A 14,904-nucleotide genomic window follows, 5' to 3' on the forward strand; every position below is an offset into this window, starting at 1 on the left:
CGTTGTGGCTGTGTGATTCGCTCATTGCAGTGCAATCACTTCCACACCTGTCCTGTGTCCTCCTGTGGTTGATGAAACTCTCTTTAACAACATTCGCTCATTCCTCTGGTCCTCACTCACCGTCTGGTCGCTCATTTGTGTTTCCTCTTTTGCCTGTTTGGCAGAGACACTCAACTGGGGCACAGTTTGAGACAGAGCTAAAAATCAAAGAGATGACCGGCTGGCCTACATTTGGGAAACGCAAAGTGTCTGCTATTTATAAGCATAACTAAAATACATAAAATGAACGAATGAATCGCTCTTGGGTTTATCCATTCATATATGCGCAGTTGAGAATCTTTTTCATTTTATTAGACATTTATCTTATCCTTAATTTGTTAAATGGAGAATATAATACAAGTCTAATGTTGTCCGTCTGCTGCCGAGGTTGTCTGCGTCCTCATGGCGGACCTTCATCCTGGCTGCAGGAGATGCCTCGGCGCTGTCTACGCCCTGAAGAGGCGCAGGCAGCTGAGGGGTAATTGCTTAACCCAATGGAAGAGATGCAGTGAAACTTGACACATCGTGGCAAACATTTCATATGAAGAGCGACAACAAGATGTACTAATAATCAGCGGTTATTTCCCAAATCAAAATAAAAGAACCAAGTGTGATAGTACCAGCAAGAAAACATTCAAATTTTATCAATATTTGAAAAAAAAAGATGAGCTACTTACCAATACATTTTTCAGAAACTCCAAAGCCTTTTGTTTCCAGCAAATTCAAAATTATCCCATTCCTGACTTCAGTTTGTCAGTAACTGCTGTGTTGTGTTGAAGGGACTAAAGTCATTACCGTGTGGTACCTATTTTTAGATTGTTAATCAAGGTAACGTGTTTAGACTGACACACTCCGTATGATATCCCATAAAGTGTGAGATTGCAGAGTGGGATTGCTTTATTTCAGCTCATCTACCCACGGTGAAATAACGGAGGTCAAAATCGTGGATGCAAGAGTGATTTCAGCAGAGGAGGCTTTTCCACGCAGGTAGAGGATGTCCGTGGTCCTCTTAACATTGACAGCAAAGAGGATCAAAATTTGCTAAATTGCATGCAGGGCATCCTTCTCGCCATCGCGTGGACGTTGGGTGATGGACCACTTGATGACCCCCCGTGCTGCCGGAAGCAGTTTTTAATGGAGTATTAGGAACTCTTCCGTAAGACATATATAATAAATAAATTAGGGAATACGCTATTTTTTTTAGAAAGAAAGAAAGAAATACAATAAGGTTTTTGTCATTTTGCGTTCACTTATAGGAGGACCCTAACTTCCTGTCAGCCGTCGAGGCATTCAAAGTGTCAGGCTTCAATATGGTATTTATGGGATTAGCTGGGTGTCAAATGGCTGTGCCGTGAATAACTGAGTAGGTAAGACTATGAGCTGACAGTGTGGTGGAGTTAAAGCCCAGTAATTAAAGCAAAATTGATTGAGGCTGATTAGCAGCCATACACCTGATCCGACTTCTATAATCAAGTACACAGACACGGAGTAAGACAGAAAAGCTCCTTGGCTCGTATAAATATAGGGGTCACAATGTTAAAATATCGCTAACGTTATCTTGCACGGCAAAGCTAAGCTCAAAGCAGTGTATGTCGGTGTGTGTCATAATTATCTGAACCTTAACCCGGTGCTATTATTTGTTGTTCCTGCAGTCCATTTGTATTTAGGTAAACCCTATCTATGAAACGTTATGCAAGTAATAACCTAACTAAGCCGGTACATTAGCCTTGAAAAATAACAAAGGTTGCAAAAGTTGCAGGATGCTCGGGATCGCAGAAACCAAAAACTTTGCAAGTACACGGGTGGTACTTCTCGAACGATGCAGACTTGCAGACAAGGTGACCAGTCCACGGGTCTCAGTCCGGGAGCACAATTCAGTCCGTGAGCACGATTCAGAGGGTTATCTAGTGTTATCCAAAGAAGAAGAGCATTACCAGGTAGCTCAAGGGGATATCTGGTGGTCCTCACTCGGTTCACCGTCACCAACAGCCCAGACAAAGCTAGGAGCGTTAGCTAGCAGCAGGCTAAAGTCTGTTCACGTTGCTAACTAACGTTAGCCACCCGCTGAATTAAAGAGTAAAATAAGTCACAGGATGTCAAAACTACGCGTGGAAGTTCACTGCTACTCCTCACACAGGTAGCCTGGCAAATTGTCTTCCTGAGAATTCATACTTTATGGAAATATTATACTTCCATTATCACTTTGGACACTTTGGACAAAACCCAATTTTTTCCCACCTATTCCCCCTCACTCTCGCCCGCGCTCTCCCACGCACGTGACCACACACACCTCTACAGACACAAAACATGTGAAATCAACTGTTTATATTACAAAGGAAACGTAAAATACACCAGTGTACTTTTAACATTCTTACCCATGAACATTACATTTTATCATACGCAAAATAAATATGTAGTTTAATCTTAACTTTTAATAAACTGTTTATTTTGTTATTGAGTGAAACTATTTATTAACACTGGATTTACATCCAGGGCTACATCAATTTAAAAACTTCATCTCAAGTTACTGAAACTCAATAAGGAAAGAACGTGTGGGGATTCAGGCACCAGAAGCTTTGGTTGCCATTAACTTGACGTTATCTGAAAGTTGTGGAACATTCTATAATCCTCCTTTTATTAGGAAAATATATGTAATACAGTTGAATTTGAACTATTTCCCCACTTACATGTAGCTCACAGTTTTACAGGTTTCCAGAGCAGAAATTCTTTTCATAAAGCCGAATTTTAGGGGTATTGATAACAACACTGTGTACAAAAGTGTGTGTGTGTGTGTGTTTTTCACAATCTGAATAGATTCACTCACATGGTTTCTGCTCTTCTATCTTGTTAATAAAGCTTTATAATTGGTCCTGTTGGTCACTGTAGGTTATGTCTAGAACTATCCCTAAGAAGTCAAAGTGTGTACGAACAGTTTGCCAATGGAGCACCAGACTCCGCTCTGCTATATCACAGCTTGTCAACACAGATAAAGTTGATAACGACAAAAAGAAGAGATGGTGGGTGTGGATTGGTTTTCACAGAGAAGCTGAAAATGACAATGAAAGCTGATGATGGGATGGCGGCGAGATGTGAGGCCGAAGTTGCTCTCGGTCTGAGTGATATATTTACCATTACTTCCAGCCTTGCTTCTCAGGGTCTACGGTTACAGATTTTTTTAAATAGTTTTAGTCTTTTGATACCAGAGAAATGGTATCTTTGGTAAATTGAAGCGAAAAAGTAAATGTGACTTTTGGGTTATTTTAATGAGTTTAAAATCAGCAATTCAGCATGATATGAATCCTCAAAGCTTCCAGGATAATGGACTATAAAAGACGAAGAGACAACCTGGACTAGATGTTAGCCTTACATTTCTCCCACTCTCACTCACATAAATAAATAAATATTGATTTATTTGGTATTTTTGTATGTGGTTACATTCTATGCAATGCTTCCTAAGTGTTTCCTGTGTCTGTAACATCGACGTACTGAGTGTTTTATTGCTTGTTAAGTAGCCGGAGAGCTTGCCAGTAGCTGTCAGAAAAGGCAGTCGACGCCCATGTTCTGTCACCGTCTCTTTCTATGCGAAGTGGTAGCCGGTATTTACTCTTAACTAAAGTATTATTATCTGCACTAAATAGTGCCAGTCTTTTTTAAGAATCTGAAAGATACGAGGAGAATTACAAATATACTGCCTTCAAGATACTGAAGTAAAATCTGGATTGTATCTATTTATCCTTGCCAATGAGATGAAAAACAAGTCAATAATCTTGATCCCTCTCACCACTTAAATAGGTCAGTTAGGATGAGATGAGGAGAGGAGCAACTCCCTTGAAAAACAAATAACATTGTGACGATTAGTGTTAACCATGATGCATGATCGTGTTTGCATGAGATGCACTTTAATTCAGGAGTACTTTGGATATTAAGGCCTTCTTATGTCTTTTTTATTGTTCACTATTATTGGTTTTTGATTGGTATGAATGAGACCACTTTTTAAATCAAGGTATTTACCATGCAACATCTTGTATAAAAACAGAGAAAAATCTCATCTTCACGCAAATAAAGGGCTGATTATATAATTTGAACATTTTTTATTCTGTATATGTTTTAAGGATGTTTTCCATAGTACTGATTTTGCCAATCAGCACTGCCTCACACTTCTCTCCCTAAGTTAACAGAAATTGAAAAAACTAGATGCATTATGTACATTTGTATTTCCTTGTAAGAACACTACATTTGGCTTATTTATTTATTATTCATCCATTCTGGAGTGCTTTATCACTCCAGGCTTTCTAAGAGGCAACATGTGTTGTTAAATACAAGCAACCAGAGGACTTTGGTCAATAGGTATAATGAAGGCCTTGACTGTCCTTCATTATACAACAACAAATTGCATTTATAGACAGTTGGCAAATCTCCAATTCAAGCACCACGTCAGATGTTAGATGAGTTTAAAAAAATTTTTTTTTTTTTTATTTAATACCTCGGTTCCACTGAAGTCAATAATGTTCAAATAGAAAATTTTAAAAAGTCTTTTGCTTGAAAGCCTGCCTTACTAAGCTTAGCTTGGTTAGTAATGTGTGCAAATATACCCATCTCAGCGGGAATGCATGTGTGCTTGCAACTTGGATACATTTGCAATAGATTGCAAAAAGGTTTTATTCTTGATTTTAACACGTTTTCAATACGTGACAATATTCAGACCTCCTAATATATCCCTTGTTTGCCCACTGGTCCAATGTGGAATAAGTTAATATATGTAGGCAAATGAGCACACACACACAGATATTCTGAAGCTGACACCCTCCTAAAGCCCCACAGTGTGCCTCATGTAGGTCATCCCAACTTGGAGGAGATATCTTCCAGGGTGTCCTTGCTCAAGGAGACACTGTGTGCAGGCAAATCAAATCTGAGCTCACACAACTCCGTAGACAGACAAACGAAAAAAGGCAGCATAATCACGTGTAAACTGATTTTGTTCATATACAGGTTAACAACCATCGTTCTCTACTCAAGACCTTCGTGCGTGATCGATCTACAGATGTCTACGTATTGCATTATCTCATTGTTGACAATGTTTGTAGGTGGTGCCTGCTTCTTTTGTACTCTGTTTGAATAGCAATCAGCTTCTTCCTCGGTTCCCCTGTCCTCCATAATGCATGAGCTGTGAGACTCGCCGTATTCATATGTGAATTGTGTATGTGGGATATTCAAAGGGCAGCTGCCTGATGCTTTGGCAGAGATTTTGGCAAGTTTGTGGCAAAAGAGACATAAATATACATCTTTAGCACATAAGCTCTTTGAGCGGGTGAAGCAGTAAATGGGGCGGATGAGCTAGCTAACCTTTCATCCAGCTTGAATGACAGAAAGTGAAATCCCCCATCAACTTCCCCCTCTTGTCTTCCAGGGGGCTTCAAGAGGCGCCCTCACAATTTGCCTTCTGCTCGGCCCTCTCTTCCCCATCGCCCCATTGCCCCCACCACCAACCCTTCCTGTCTTGGAATTGCCACTCCACTCTACTCCTCTCCAAGGACACAAAAGGGCCTCCAGATGCTCCAATCGTTTCTAATAAATCGTATGTAGTCAGTTAAGCCGCACCACTTGCCAACTGGCCAAACTCTGAACCTGTGCTTTGGGAGAGCTCTCAGAAGGAAAATAAGGTCCCTCTAAATCTGATGCACTTTCAGCAGCTAGCTCTCTTCAAAGTAGCTTCCAGGCCTCAGTAAATTATAGAGCGTTGGAGGAAAATGGAGAAATATAGAGAGAGAGTGATAAAAGACTAAGAGAAAAGGAGAGAGGAGTCATGTCATTATGTAAATTCAGACGTATGCACTCAAGGCATTTGAGATGGATGTCTCTTTTTATGTCTATTCTGATAATTCCTTTGGTTTCTGCCGAAGCCGTCTGACTGTTGGGTTGAAATATATCTTATCAACATTATTCTGGGGCAAATGGACCAAACGAAACCCCTGCGGCAGCCCCCCCGTATTCTTTCTGGTTGCAGATTTACAACATGTGGTGCACAAGCTGTTCCAGATACAGCGCAGAATCCTAAAGACTCCACACACAGATCCCCAGAGACCGGGGAATATATGTCACTCAGCACAGTGGGGATGGGGCTGTTTATTATTAGGTCTCGGTGGAAATACTGTGGCCTATGCCAGGCTCCTCACACCCTGTCGCTGACAGCATGAGGGCCGTGTGAGAGTAAATTGAACGCAACTTGTTGTTGGAGGGCTTCTGGAGGAACTGAAAAAGGGGGGTGAAAAAGTGTGGCATGGACATACAACATGAGACGGGCAGTGTTAATTTCCCCCCCAATAAAGATATTGTAACGATAGTAGCATGAGGAAGACGGCTTTTGCTTTTGGGGCCACTGTTCAAGGTCAGTACACAGTCGGAACAATTTAAGTTAGAAAATAGTAGAACATTTTCAATATCGAAATCACATGATAATCAGTCTGTCACGGTGTGGTTCACTTCCTGTTATATTTTGTAGTTTTCTGCCACTCGTGTCCCCGGGTAACTTCACTTCCTGCCTTGTCCCGTCATCCCCTGTGATTGTCTAATAGTTTCCACCTGTGTCCAATCACCTGCACCTCCCTTGTGTATTTAAGCCGTGTGTCTCCTGTGTCACTGGTCGCGTCATTGTCTTTCGCCACGCATGTCCGTGTCTCGTTGTGGATGTGCTTAGTTTCCTGCCAGCTGTTCTTCCCTTGGTTCCTGTGTTTTTCGGCCTTTTGACTATTAAAGTCCTTTTTGTTTCCCGCAAAGTCTGCGTTTGAGTCCTGCCTCCCACCCACATCCCTGACACAGTCCATGCAATCATGTGTTGATTTGGTGCTCAAACCCACAAAATGTGACGGTTTTCAAAAAAAAGGAGACGAAAAAATACACACTCCCAAGTTAAATTGTCTGAATGTGGCCCTGCATTCCCCACCCGGATGTTCCCCCTTCACCTGAGAGTGAGATGGCTGGAAGGAGAAAGGAGACGGGGAAGAGGGGAAGCCGTACAGAAGAATAGATGGGAATGAAGGGATAGGTCAGAATGTAATAGCTCGGGCAGACGAATAAAAAGATAAAGAGCAGGGAGAGAAAGTGTCAGAGGTTGGTCATTGGTGGTGCTGAATTCAGGGACTCGACTTGAGGGGCTGAGGGAATAAAAAAAAAATGCATCTCTGCTCCATTGAGCTTTCCAGTGCCTTTCATTTAGCCCTCTCACATCCCGCGTCTCTTCCAGCCACACCACCACACCATTCCAGTGGGAAGAAAGCGATATTTATATATATAAACCTAGTGCTCTGTACTAAGACACATCCAGCAGACACACAGAGATGTATTTCTGGCCACCTTGTAAATGTAAATCCACTTTGTCAATTTCATCTCATCTGGTTCTTCACATTGTGCACCTTCATGCTCACCTGCTAGTATTCACCTTTGCCTTTTACGTCACCTGTGTTGGGCTGGTAGATGGTTAAAGCTTGTTCAATGAAAACAGCTGCGTGTCAGTGTGAGAACAGTGACAGTGAACCAACACAGTAATCTAGCTCTGTGTAGAGCTAACAGGGAACTGCAGAGTTATAATCAATAGTTAAAGTGGATTTATCGCTATGAGCAACGCTTTTTACGTCATAGATAGTGATGTGATCCATTGTTATTGTACAAAGATTCAACAGTCACTCTAATCAAGCCATTTGTTGCCTGAACTTAATCTGATCGGAAAAGTACAGTTACAACAATTTAATTTGTTTCATGTGTTGTGACTTCCTTCTAAGTGTGAGATAAAATAAAGATTGTACATTGCAGGGGATAAATAACGAAGCAAAGTTGGAACATTTGACCAGCACACACTGTGGATTTAAAAGGGGTCTCAAACTGTCCAACTAAATAGTCATAAAACTGCCTTCTGCCCCAGAGTCCATGTGTTGCGGGGGCTGGGATGAGATGTGAGGGGTTAGTGGACACGGCAGCTTGGAGGATGAGCGGGTTTACCAGGTCATAGTGGGCAACGGGAACATCTTTTTTTCTTTTCATTTTCAATTGGTCAATTGTTTGTTGTTCTCCTCTAGTCTAAACCGATCCCAGCTGATCTATTTATAACAATATTAACAATTGCAAAGTTGAATTCTTTGTATTTCTTTAATACTCAAAAAAGAATGCAAGTTGTAGAGGCCCGAAACAGACACAGCATGTGACGTGTTATTCATTTGTTCAATGTGAGATGGTTATTTACCAGCAATCATAGCCCTCATGGATCTACCTGTCAGTCAAGTCATACTGCAGTATCCATGGCATGAAACATTGTCCATGTCACACATTGTGTGTCCAATTCAGAAATATAGAACTCTGTAGTGGAACATGATGTCATCTGTGCCAAAGCGATGCGCCCATTCACACTGCAGAGCACTTTAAATGTCAGATATCTCACCATACCTTTACCTCTCACTTGCTCTCATTGCTAAATAAGTTTTAATTCACTCAGCAGCTCAGGCCTGTTATTTCTTCAAGCTGATTTATAGACTAATTAGGAATCAGGTTACGGCAAACATTATCTCATGGGGATTGTTACACATATTAGGTTTTAAATGGGCTATACTTTGGATATTAATTTCAGACTTTTTGAAATATTCGGACTTGAATTGCGCGACAATGCCATAAGCAGCTTTCACTAAGCATTTATTTGTCCTTTATGTGTTATTTTGAGTGCGTGCAGGCTTACATTTGGCCCAAACGGGTCATTATGACTAGACAAGTCTTTTTTGCCCGTTTGTGGCTTTGGGTGAGATGACTAGCGAGGTCAAAGGTCAGACTTTCGGTGTGTGTTGACCACTCCGTGTAAGCTGTTCCAATTGCCTCCCACTCGCTCTGATGGCCACGAGCTCCTGCAGAGAGGCGATGACGCCGCCTCTCTCGGGTGAGCGGCGCACGCCGTCAGTGGGCCAGGTGAGGGGAGTCTGATGATGTAACATCGCCAGATTCTCCCCAAGCAGACGATTGCACGCTGGCAGGCTTTTGATGATGATGATGATGATGATGATGATGTAGCCGTGTGCAGCTGCGTCAATCTTGCATAATGCAGATGTTTTAAATTTTGTGTTCTGTACTGTAGAAACTTTTGATATCGTCAACAAATGTCCTTTTTGATCTCATAAATTGTATTTTGGGATTCAATAGACAGTAACAGGAGTAAATATGAACAAAACCGACTGTTTGACTAAAACAATAGCTTGTGTGATCTGTAAGAAATGTCTTTAAGAAAAGTAAAATGGGGAAACGGCATACAGTATGTGGTATGCTGTGGACCTTAATAATAGTTATTAATTATGATGGACTGTGATGGCTTAGAGTGGAGTACATAATGCCCACTTTGTAATGTCCTTTGGAACGTGGCAGCACAGCATATCCTGCACTCATAAAGCCAGCATCACTCTCTGTCTCTTTCCCTTTATCTCTCATATTCTTCCCTTCTCTCTGGAACAGAGTTAATATACTGATGCTCATTATTACTGTTGTTATGACAGCCTCTCTTGCACTCACATGCGCACAGCCACTGCAGTTATTCCGGTGATTTACAACCCCCTCCCGCCCCAGAAGGAGAAGGAGAGGAGCAAACTATATAGCTGTCTTCAATAACAGCTTCATATTTACTGTAAACTAGCCACCGTGGCACCTCCACAAGTTGGTCCTCTATAACAACCACAACTTCCTCCCGTATGTAGGCCTGCAATAATAGGCCCTGAAGGATGACAATGGAAACATGCGCCGTTTTAGTATCACGCCCCAGGTCGCATTGTTGCCTTCCTTTTTACTCCATCAAGTCAGCCTTTTATCAAACATCTCACGACTACTTATGATCATTTCAGATTCAAAATGTGGCCGCTGTACTGAGGAACTCTCAAATCATGCACATTATACATGTAGGGGCTGTAACATGCACGATAATGCTTCATTCTATCTCATTCCTGCTGTTAACATGTTGCAATATTACATATTACACTGAGCCAGGCAACAATCCCAAGCTGCATTCTTTGCATATTGTTATCTCTGAAGAACAGCAAACAATCACACGTTAGTCACTAATCTCAACATTTGTTACCTGACTTTTTAAAGACCGAGCAATTCATTGTTTGTTCAAGAAAACAATTGGTCGATACAACTGATAACACTGCAAACTAACTAAACTGAACAGACTAATGCGACTTACAAAACAGAAAGAGCCACTCTATTTGTGTGTGTGCGTGTGTGTGTGTGTCCCACAAGAAAGAGACACGGAGAAGCCTCTCTGATGTTTCATCCATCACAGTAATCCCGGCTCGCTCGCTCGACGCTGTGTATTGATGAGTGCAGCGACGGTAGTTAAGGAGAACTACATGGCAACAAGCATCTCCTCTGCCACATGAGCAGCGACGCACAGCATGCCAGGGAGAGTGTGAGGTGTTACATAACCACCGAGCAGGGATGGAAGTGTTGCGAGGGAAGCACGTGCAGCCAAAGACCGTCGATGGAAAGTGTGAAGCAACCCAGATATTAGACCTCTCCAGTTAAACAGAACGACACAAACCAATTATGCGTTTTTCAGCCTGGATGAACTGAATAAGGAATTGCCACTAGGCTGTTTGTGTCAAATTTCAAACTTGTGGTTGTCAGCACACGATGCCAAATAAGGTAAAAACAACAACATAACAAAAGCTATTTGTCATACAAGGGCTTGGCGGAGAAAAGCTGCCCCTGTTTTCCTGACTCCATGCAGTCAATATCCGAGCCTCCAGGTCCCGAGGTGCTGTCGGACGTCAGATCTGTAGCCGATGGGCATATTGAAAAATGCATGTTCAGCCTCTTTGCCAGGAAGCGGATGTGCCAGTCACGACAAAAAGTTCCCTGAGACAGCATGTTTATTTTAACTTAGTTTTTCATGGATGATTGCTAGGCTTCGTACTTCAGTGAAATACATGAGCGTCTGACTGCTGGCTTGACTGTTTTACTGCGTCCTAGATTCAGAGTCATGGACTTGAACTGCAAGTTATGGAAATTCCTCTATTTGTTTCTGAATTATTAACCGTGTGTATTCTGTTCAGGTTTTGAGTGTTTCTTCCTAATGAGAGAAAGCGCGTGCTTGTATCATCCCAATAGCTTGGATTTTGGAACAATCAGCCCTATGAATGCTTTGAATTTCAATAACTCTACTGGCCTGCATATTCTATAGGGAAGGCTGTTTGTCAACAGTTCTGTGTTTCTCACCATAGTGCTCCGTCTGCAGGGTTGTACTTAATGTGCAAACCTATTTATAAAACCATTTGTGGTTGTGATGCATTCTAGAGGTCTAAATAATGGATTAACGTTCTGATAGATATCCACTCATTTTTCATAACTATTTTGAAAACGGCATTGTTAACATGAATAATTGCTATTTAGCATCTTCCCTGTTCGTATCCTTTGCTGCCACCATTATGAATGTGTTGCTGACTCACTGCCAACAACTGCTAATCTGCAAACTATACAAAACCGTAACAGGAATATACAGTATATTGCCTTACAGGCATGCACATGCATGTATGTATTTAGGATTGTGCACGTTCCTTCAAACCTTGAGGCTTACAAATACTACAAAGAAACACGAAACATTGCTCGATAGTAAAACTAATTGTTACTAACCTTCAACTGGTTCGTAACAAACATCCATACAAATTTGCCTCATATAGTAGTGTCCTTTTGCTCTTACCCGTGCACATGATGACGGCACACATGCATGTTATTCCCAACACACTTTGATGTCTGACTCTCATTTGCTGTCTCTGCTGACACAAGACGACAGTCTACCATTGTGATTGGGGGAGGACAAGCAGAAGTAAATAGGTGAATATGTTATGCAAGTACAACACAGTGAGCTAATTTAGCAGGATAGCATCTGTCCAAGCAAAACAAAATGCAGGTTGTTTTCATTTGTCTGGAGCGTGTGTTCTCATTTGGTCATTATATCCTAACAGACCAAAGCTTACACATCAAGTGTGATTCACGGTGACTTCACTAACTTCACTCATGACTCCTGTGAATAAAGGGGGGTGAGGTTGGAGGGGGGGAGGGAGACAACAGCTCACTCCTGAACAAAGGGTGTTCTTTCGACCTGTCGCCCCCCTCACAAACATGCTTTCATCATATACACTCTCTCACACACGCAAAGCCAAACCATCAGTCTCCCTCCCCCTCTCTGACACACTCTTTTATACTGTCTGTCAAATCTCGTCTTTCTGTGAAAAGAAGGAATTCCCCATTGCTTTTTTTCGCTACAGTTTTTTTTTTCTTGGGCCTGTACTCCAACTGTTCCATTTGCTTTTAAGTGAACTTCATCCAATATTAAAGCCTAGTCTGGTCTAATCAGAGTGTTTGTAGTACAGAGCAGCTGTGTAAAAGGGTCACTTCTTGGATTAACCGTGTCTTCTCTCGCTCTTTTCCCTACATTTCTCCTCCTCCCTCTCCCGGGCCGTTCCTCATTTCTGTCTCCTTTTTCTCGATTTTCTACCTCTTCCACTCCCCCCCTCCGTCATCCTTTTGCTCCCTCTCTGTCCACTCTCAGGACTACACGCTGACGATGTACTTTCAGCAGGCCTGGCGAGACAAGCGGCTGTCCTACTCGGAGATCCCCCTCAACCTGACCTTAGATAACCGGGTGGCTGACCAGCTGTGGGTCCCCGACACCTACTTCCTCAACGACAAGAAATCCTTCGTCCACGGCGTCACGGTGAAAAATCGAATGATCCGACTGCACCCGGACGGTACCGTACTGTACGGCCTCAGGTGAGATTTAATCTCAAAGAATAACATTTTGGACTCTACAACAAGACCAGGAAGGTGTAAGGTTTAAAGTCACAAATGAACACATAAATCTCCCTTCCGCTGGTTTAGTGGACACGTGCACATAGTCACTAAACTGAGGACTCTTAGTAGGTTTGTGCATAATTTACATAGCCACAAAAAGTATGTGTGAAGTTTGACTATAGATCATATGCTTTACTATATTTTTTTTCAGTCTGTACTTCACGGCTTCATGATTATTTTCTCTGTCTGTGCATCAACCGGTGGGAATGCTCGAGTTCTCCGGATTCCAAGATTGACAATTTATATTACACAATCAATCAAATTCTTGCGTGCGGATGAGGAACCATCCAGCAGCCTGCCCTGCGGGGTCCATTAGCGGTCCCACACTTTGTCTTGTGCTGCGGCACGGCTCGCTAAAACTACGAGCGAACCAACACCCAGCAGGAAGAAGTGCCCTGCTAAAATATATTTACCGTATGCAAGATAATAAAAAATTGCTTAAAAGCTGCAAATGTCATATTCCTCAGACGTTGACTCCATCTAAACTCTGTAATATTACTGATCAAAAGTTTGTTTATTTTCTCTCCTGTGATCACTCAACCCGTTTCACTGACGAGCCCCTGCAGACACTCAGAGAGAAGAGGAACCTTTTGGCTCTTCCCATAGAGACGTCTCTTCCTCCTTTCAATCATGAAAAGCTATTAACACCGAATTGACGGCTGACATTATTTTTGACCGCACTCTGAATGAAAGCTTGGTGATCTTAGTTATGTCTCCTACCGTGTGGTTGTAATTTATTTTACAACCTTCTCAAACTCGGGGGAAACACACTCAGACAGTGAGGGTGTGTTTGTTTGTTCAATACGACTTGTACAAAACATCCGTTTTTATCTTTTGATTGTACACAATCCTCTCTTGGGGGAGCAGAGAAAATATTCGGAATATTGCTATTTAAGACTTTTACATGTGTTGATGACACGTTGAATCAGTGTTTCAGTTTGCCAGAAATAAAATCCACTAGTACAATATTAACTGATTGACCCCGATGTCTCAACAGCTCATTTTACAAATTGTCCTCTGATGCCCAAACTATAAAAAGTTATTGAAAACCATAACATCTTAATGGCCACCCTGTCAGCACATTAGTGCTGCTGCGGGAGAGTGCAGTTGAATATATACAGAGAGACAATGAAAAAAAGAAGGAGAGAGACGGCGGTTAAGAAGATAATTAGACATTTTTTCCCGTGGTCATCATTGTTATCTGTCTTCATTACTCAGCCGATACCCATCCACGGTGTCCAGCATGTTATGATTTGCTTTGAACCTAATCTGAAGTCCTCTGAATACAGTTCCATCATGTTACCATGACTACTTCCATGCCGACCAAAGCAACATATCCTACTGATTCTACACATTCTACACACTTGAATGCGACTAAGAGAAACATCAGATGACGAAAGACACAAGCACGAGGGACGGAAAATAAGTGCAGCAAACATTCATACGACCAGCCACTTTGCCTGTAAAATACACATTTAGCTCTACACTGCTGACCTCTGCACAACAACAATCGGGTCAATATCAACATCGATATCAATCAAACCTATGGCCTCGAGTTAAATGACGAAACCTTCCTACCAAACAGAGGCATTAGTATTTAGGACCCGACATGTTTTACTCCGTGGGATTTTGGGGACATCCACTTGACTGCAGTTTCCAATAATACTAGGTGAACTAGAACACGGTGTTTTAGAATTATTTTTAGTCTCTGACACATTTTATTGCTTTTATATTAAATCATAAACCCCACGGTGAAAACCAAATCCTGCCGTCAAATTAAAAAAAAATTGGTTAACTGACGTTGGTGACATCCTGAACACGGTGAAATACTGCCGGTCCCCTTTGAAGATAATTGCATTTAATACCAAGGAACATGTGCTGTTCATTTCATGAGATTGAGGTTCTTGATTTCCTTTTTCTTTGCAGCGCTTCTCTCTGAGATTATGCTCATTGCCTGCAACATCAAGAGTAGACAAAGAGACAATGAAGAAA

The 14,904-nt window shown here is 41.9% G+C and overlaps 1 protein-coding gene across 1 annotated transcript in view; it reads left to right on the forward strand.

Moving 5' to 3' along the window:
- Positions 1–14,904, forward strand: part of gabrb2b (gamma-aminobutyric acid type A receptor subunit beta2b) — a 45,761-nt gene that overhangs the window by 8,916 nt on the left and 21,941 nt on the right. The window contains exon 4 of the mRNA XM_040181017.2: positions 12,611–12,831. Coding sequence (XP_040036951.1) covers positions 12,611–12,831 — 221 coding nt within the window. The remainder of the gene's footprint in view (positions 1–12,610; positions 12,832–14,904) is intronic.

The sequence above is a fragment of the Gasterosteus aculeatus genome, chromosome 7 (assembly GCF_964276395.1).
Source record: "Gasterosteus aculeatus chromosome 7, fGasAcu3.hap1.1, whole genome shotgun sequence".
In the NCBI taxonomy this organism is placed as follows: domain Eukaryota; kingdom Metazoa; phylum Chordata; class Actinopteri; order Perciformes; family Gasterosteidae; genus Gasterosteus; species Gasterosteus aculeatus.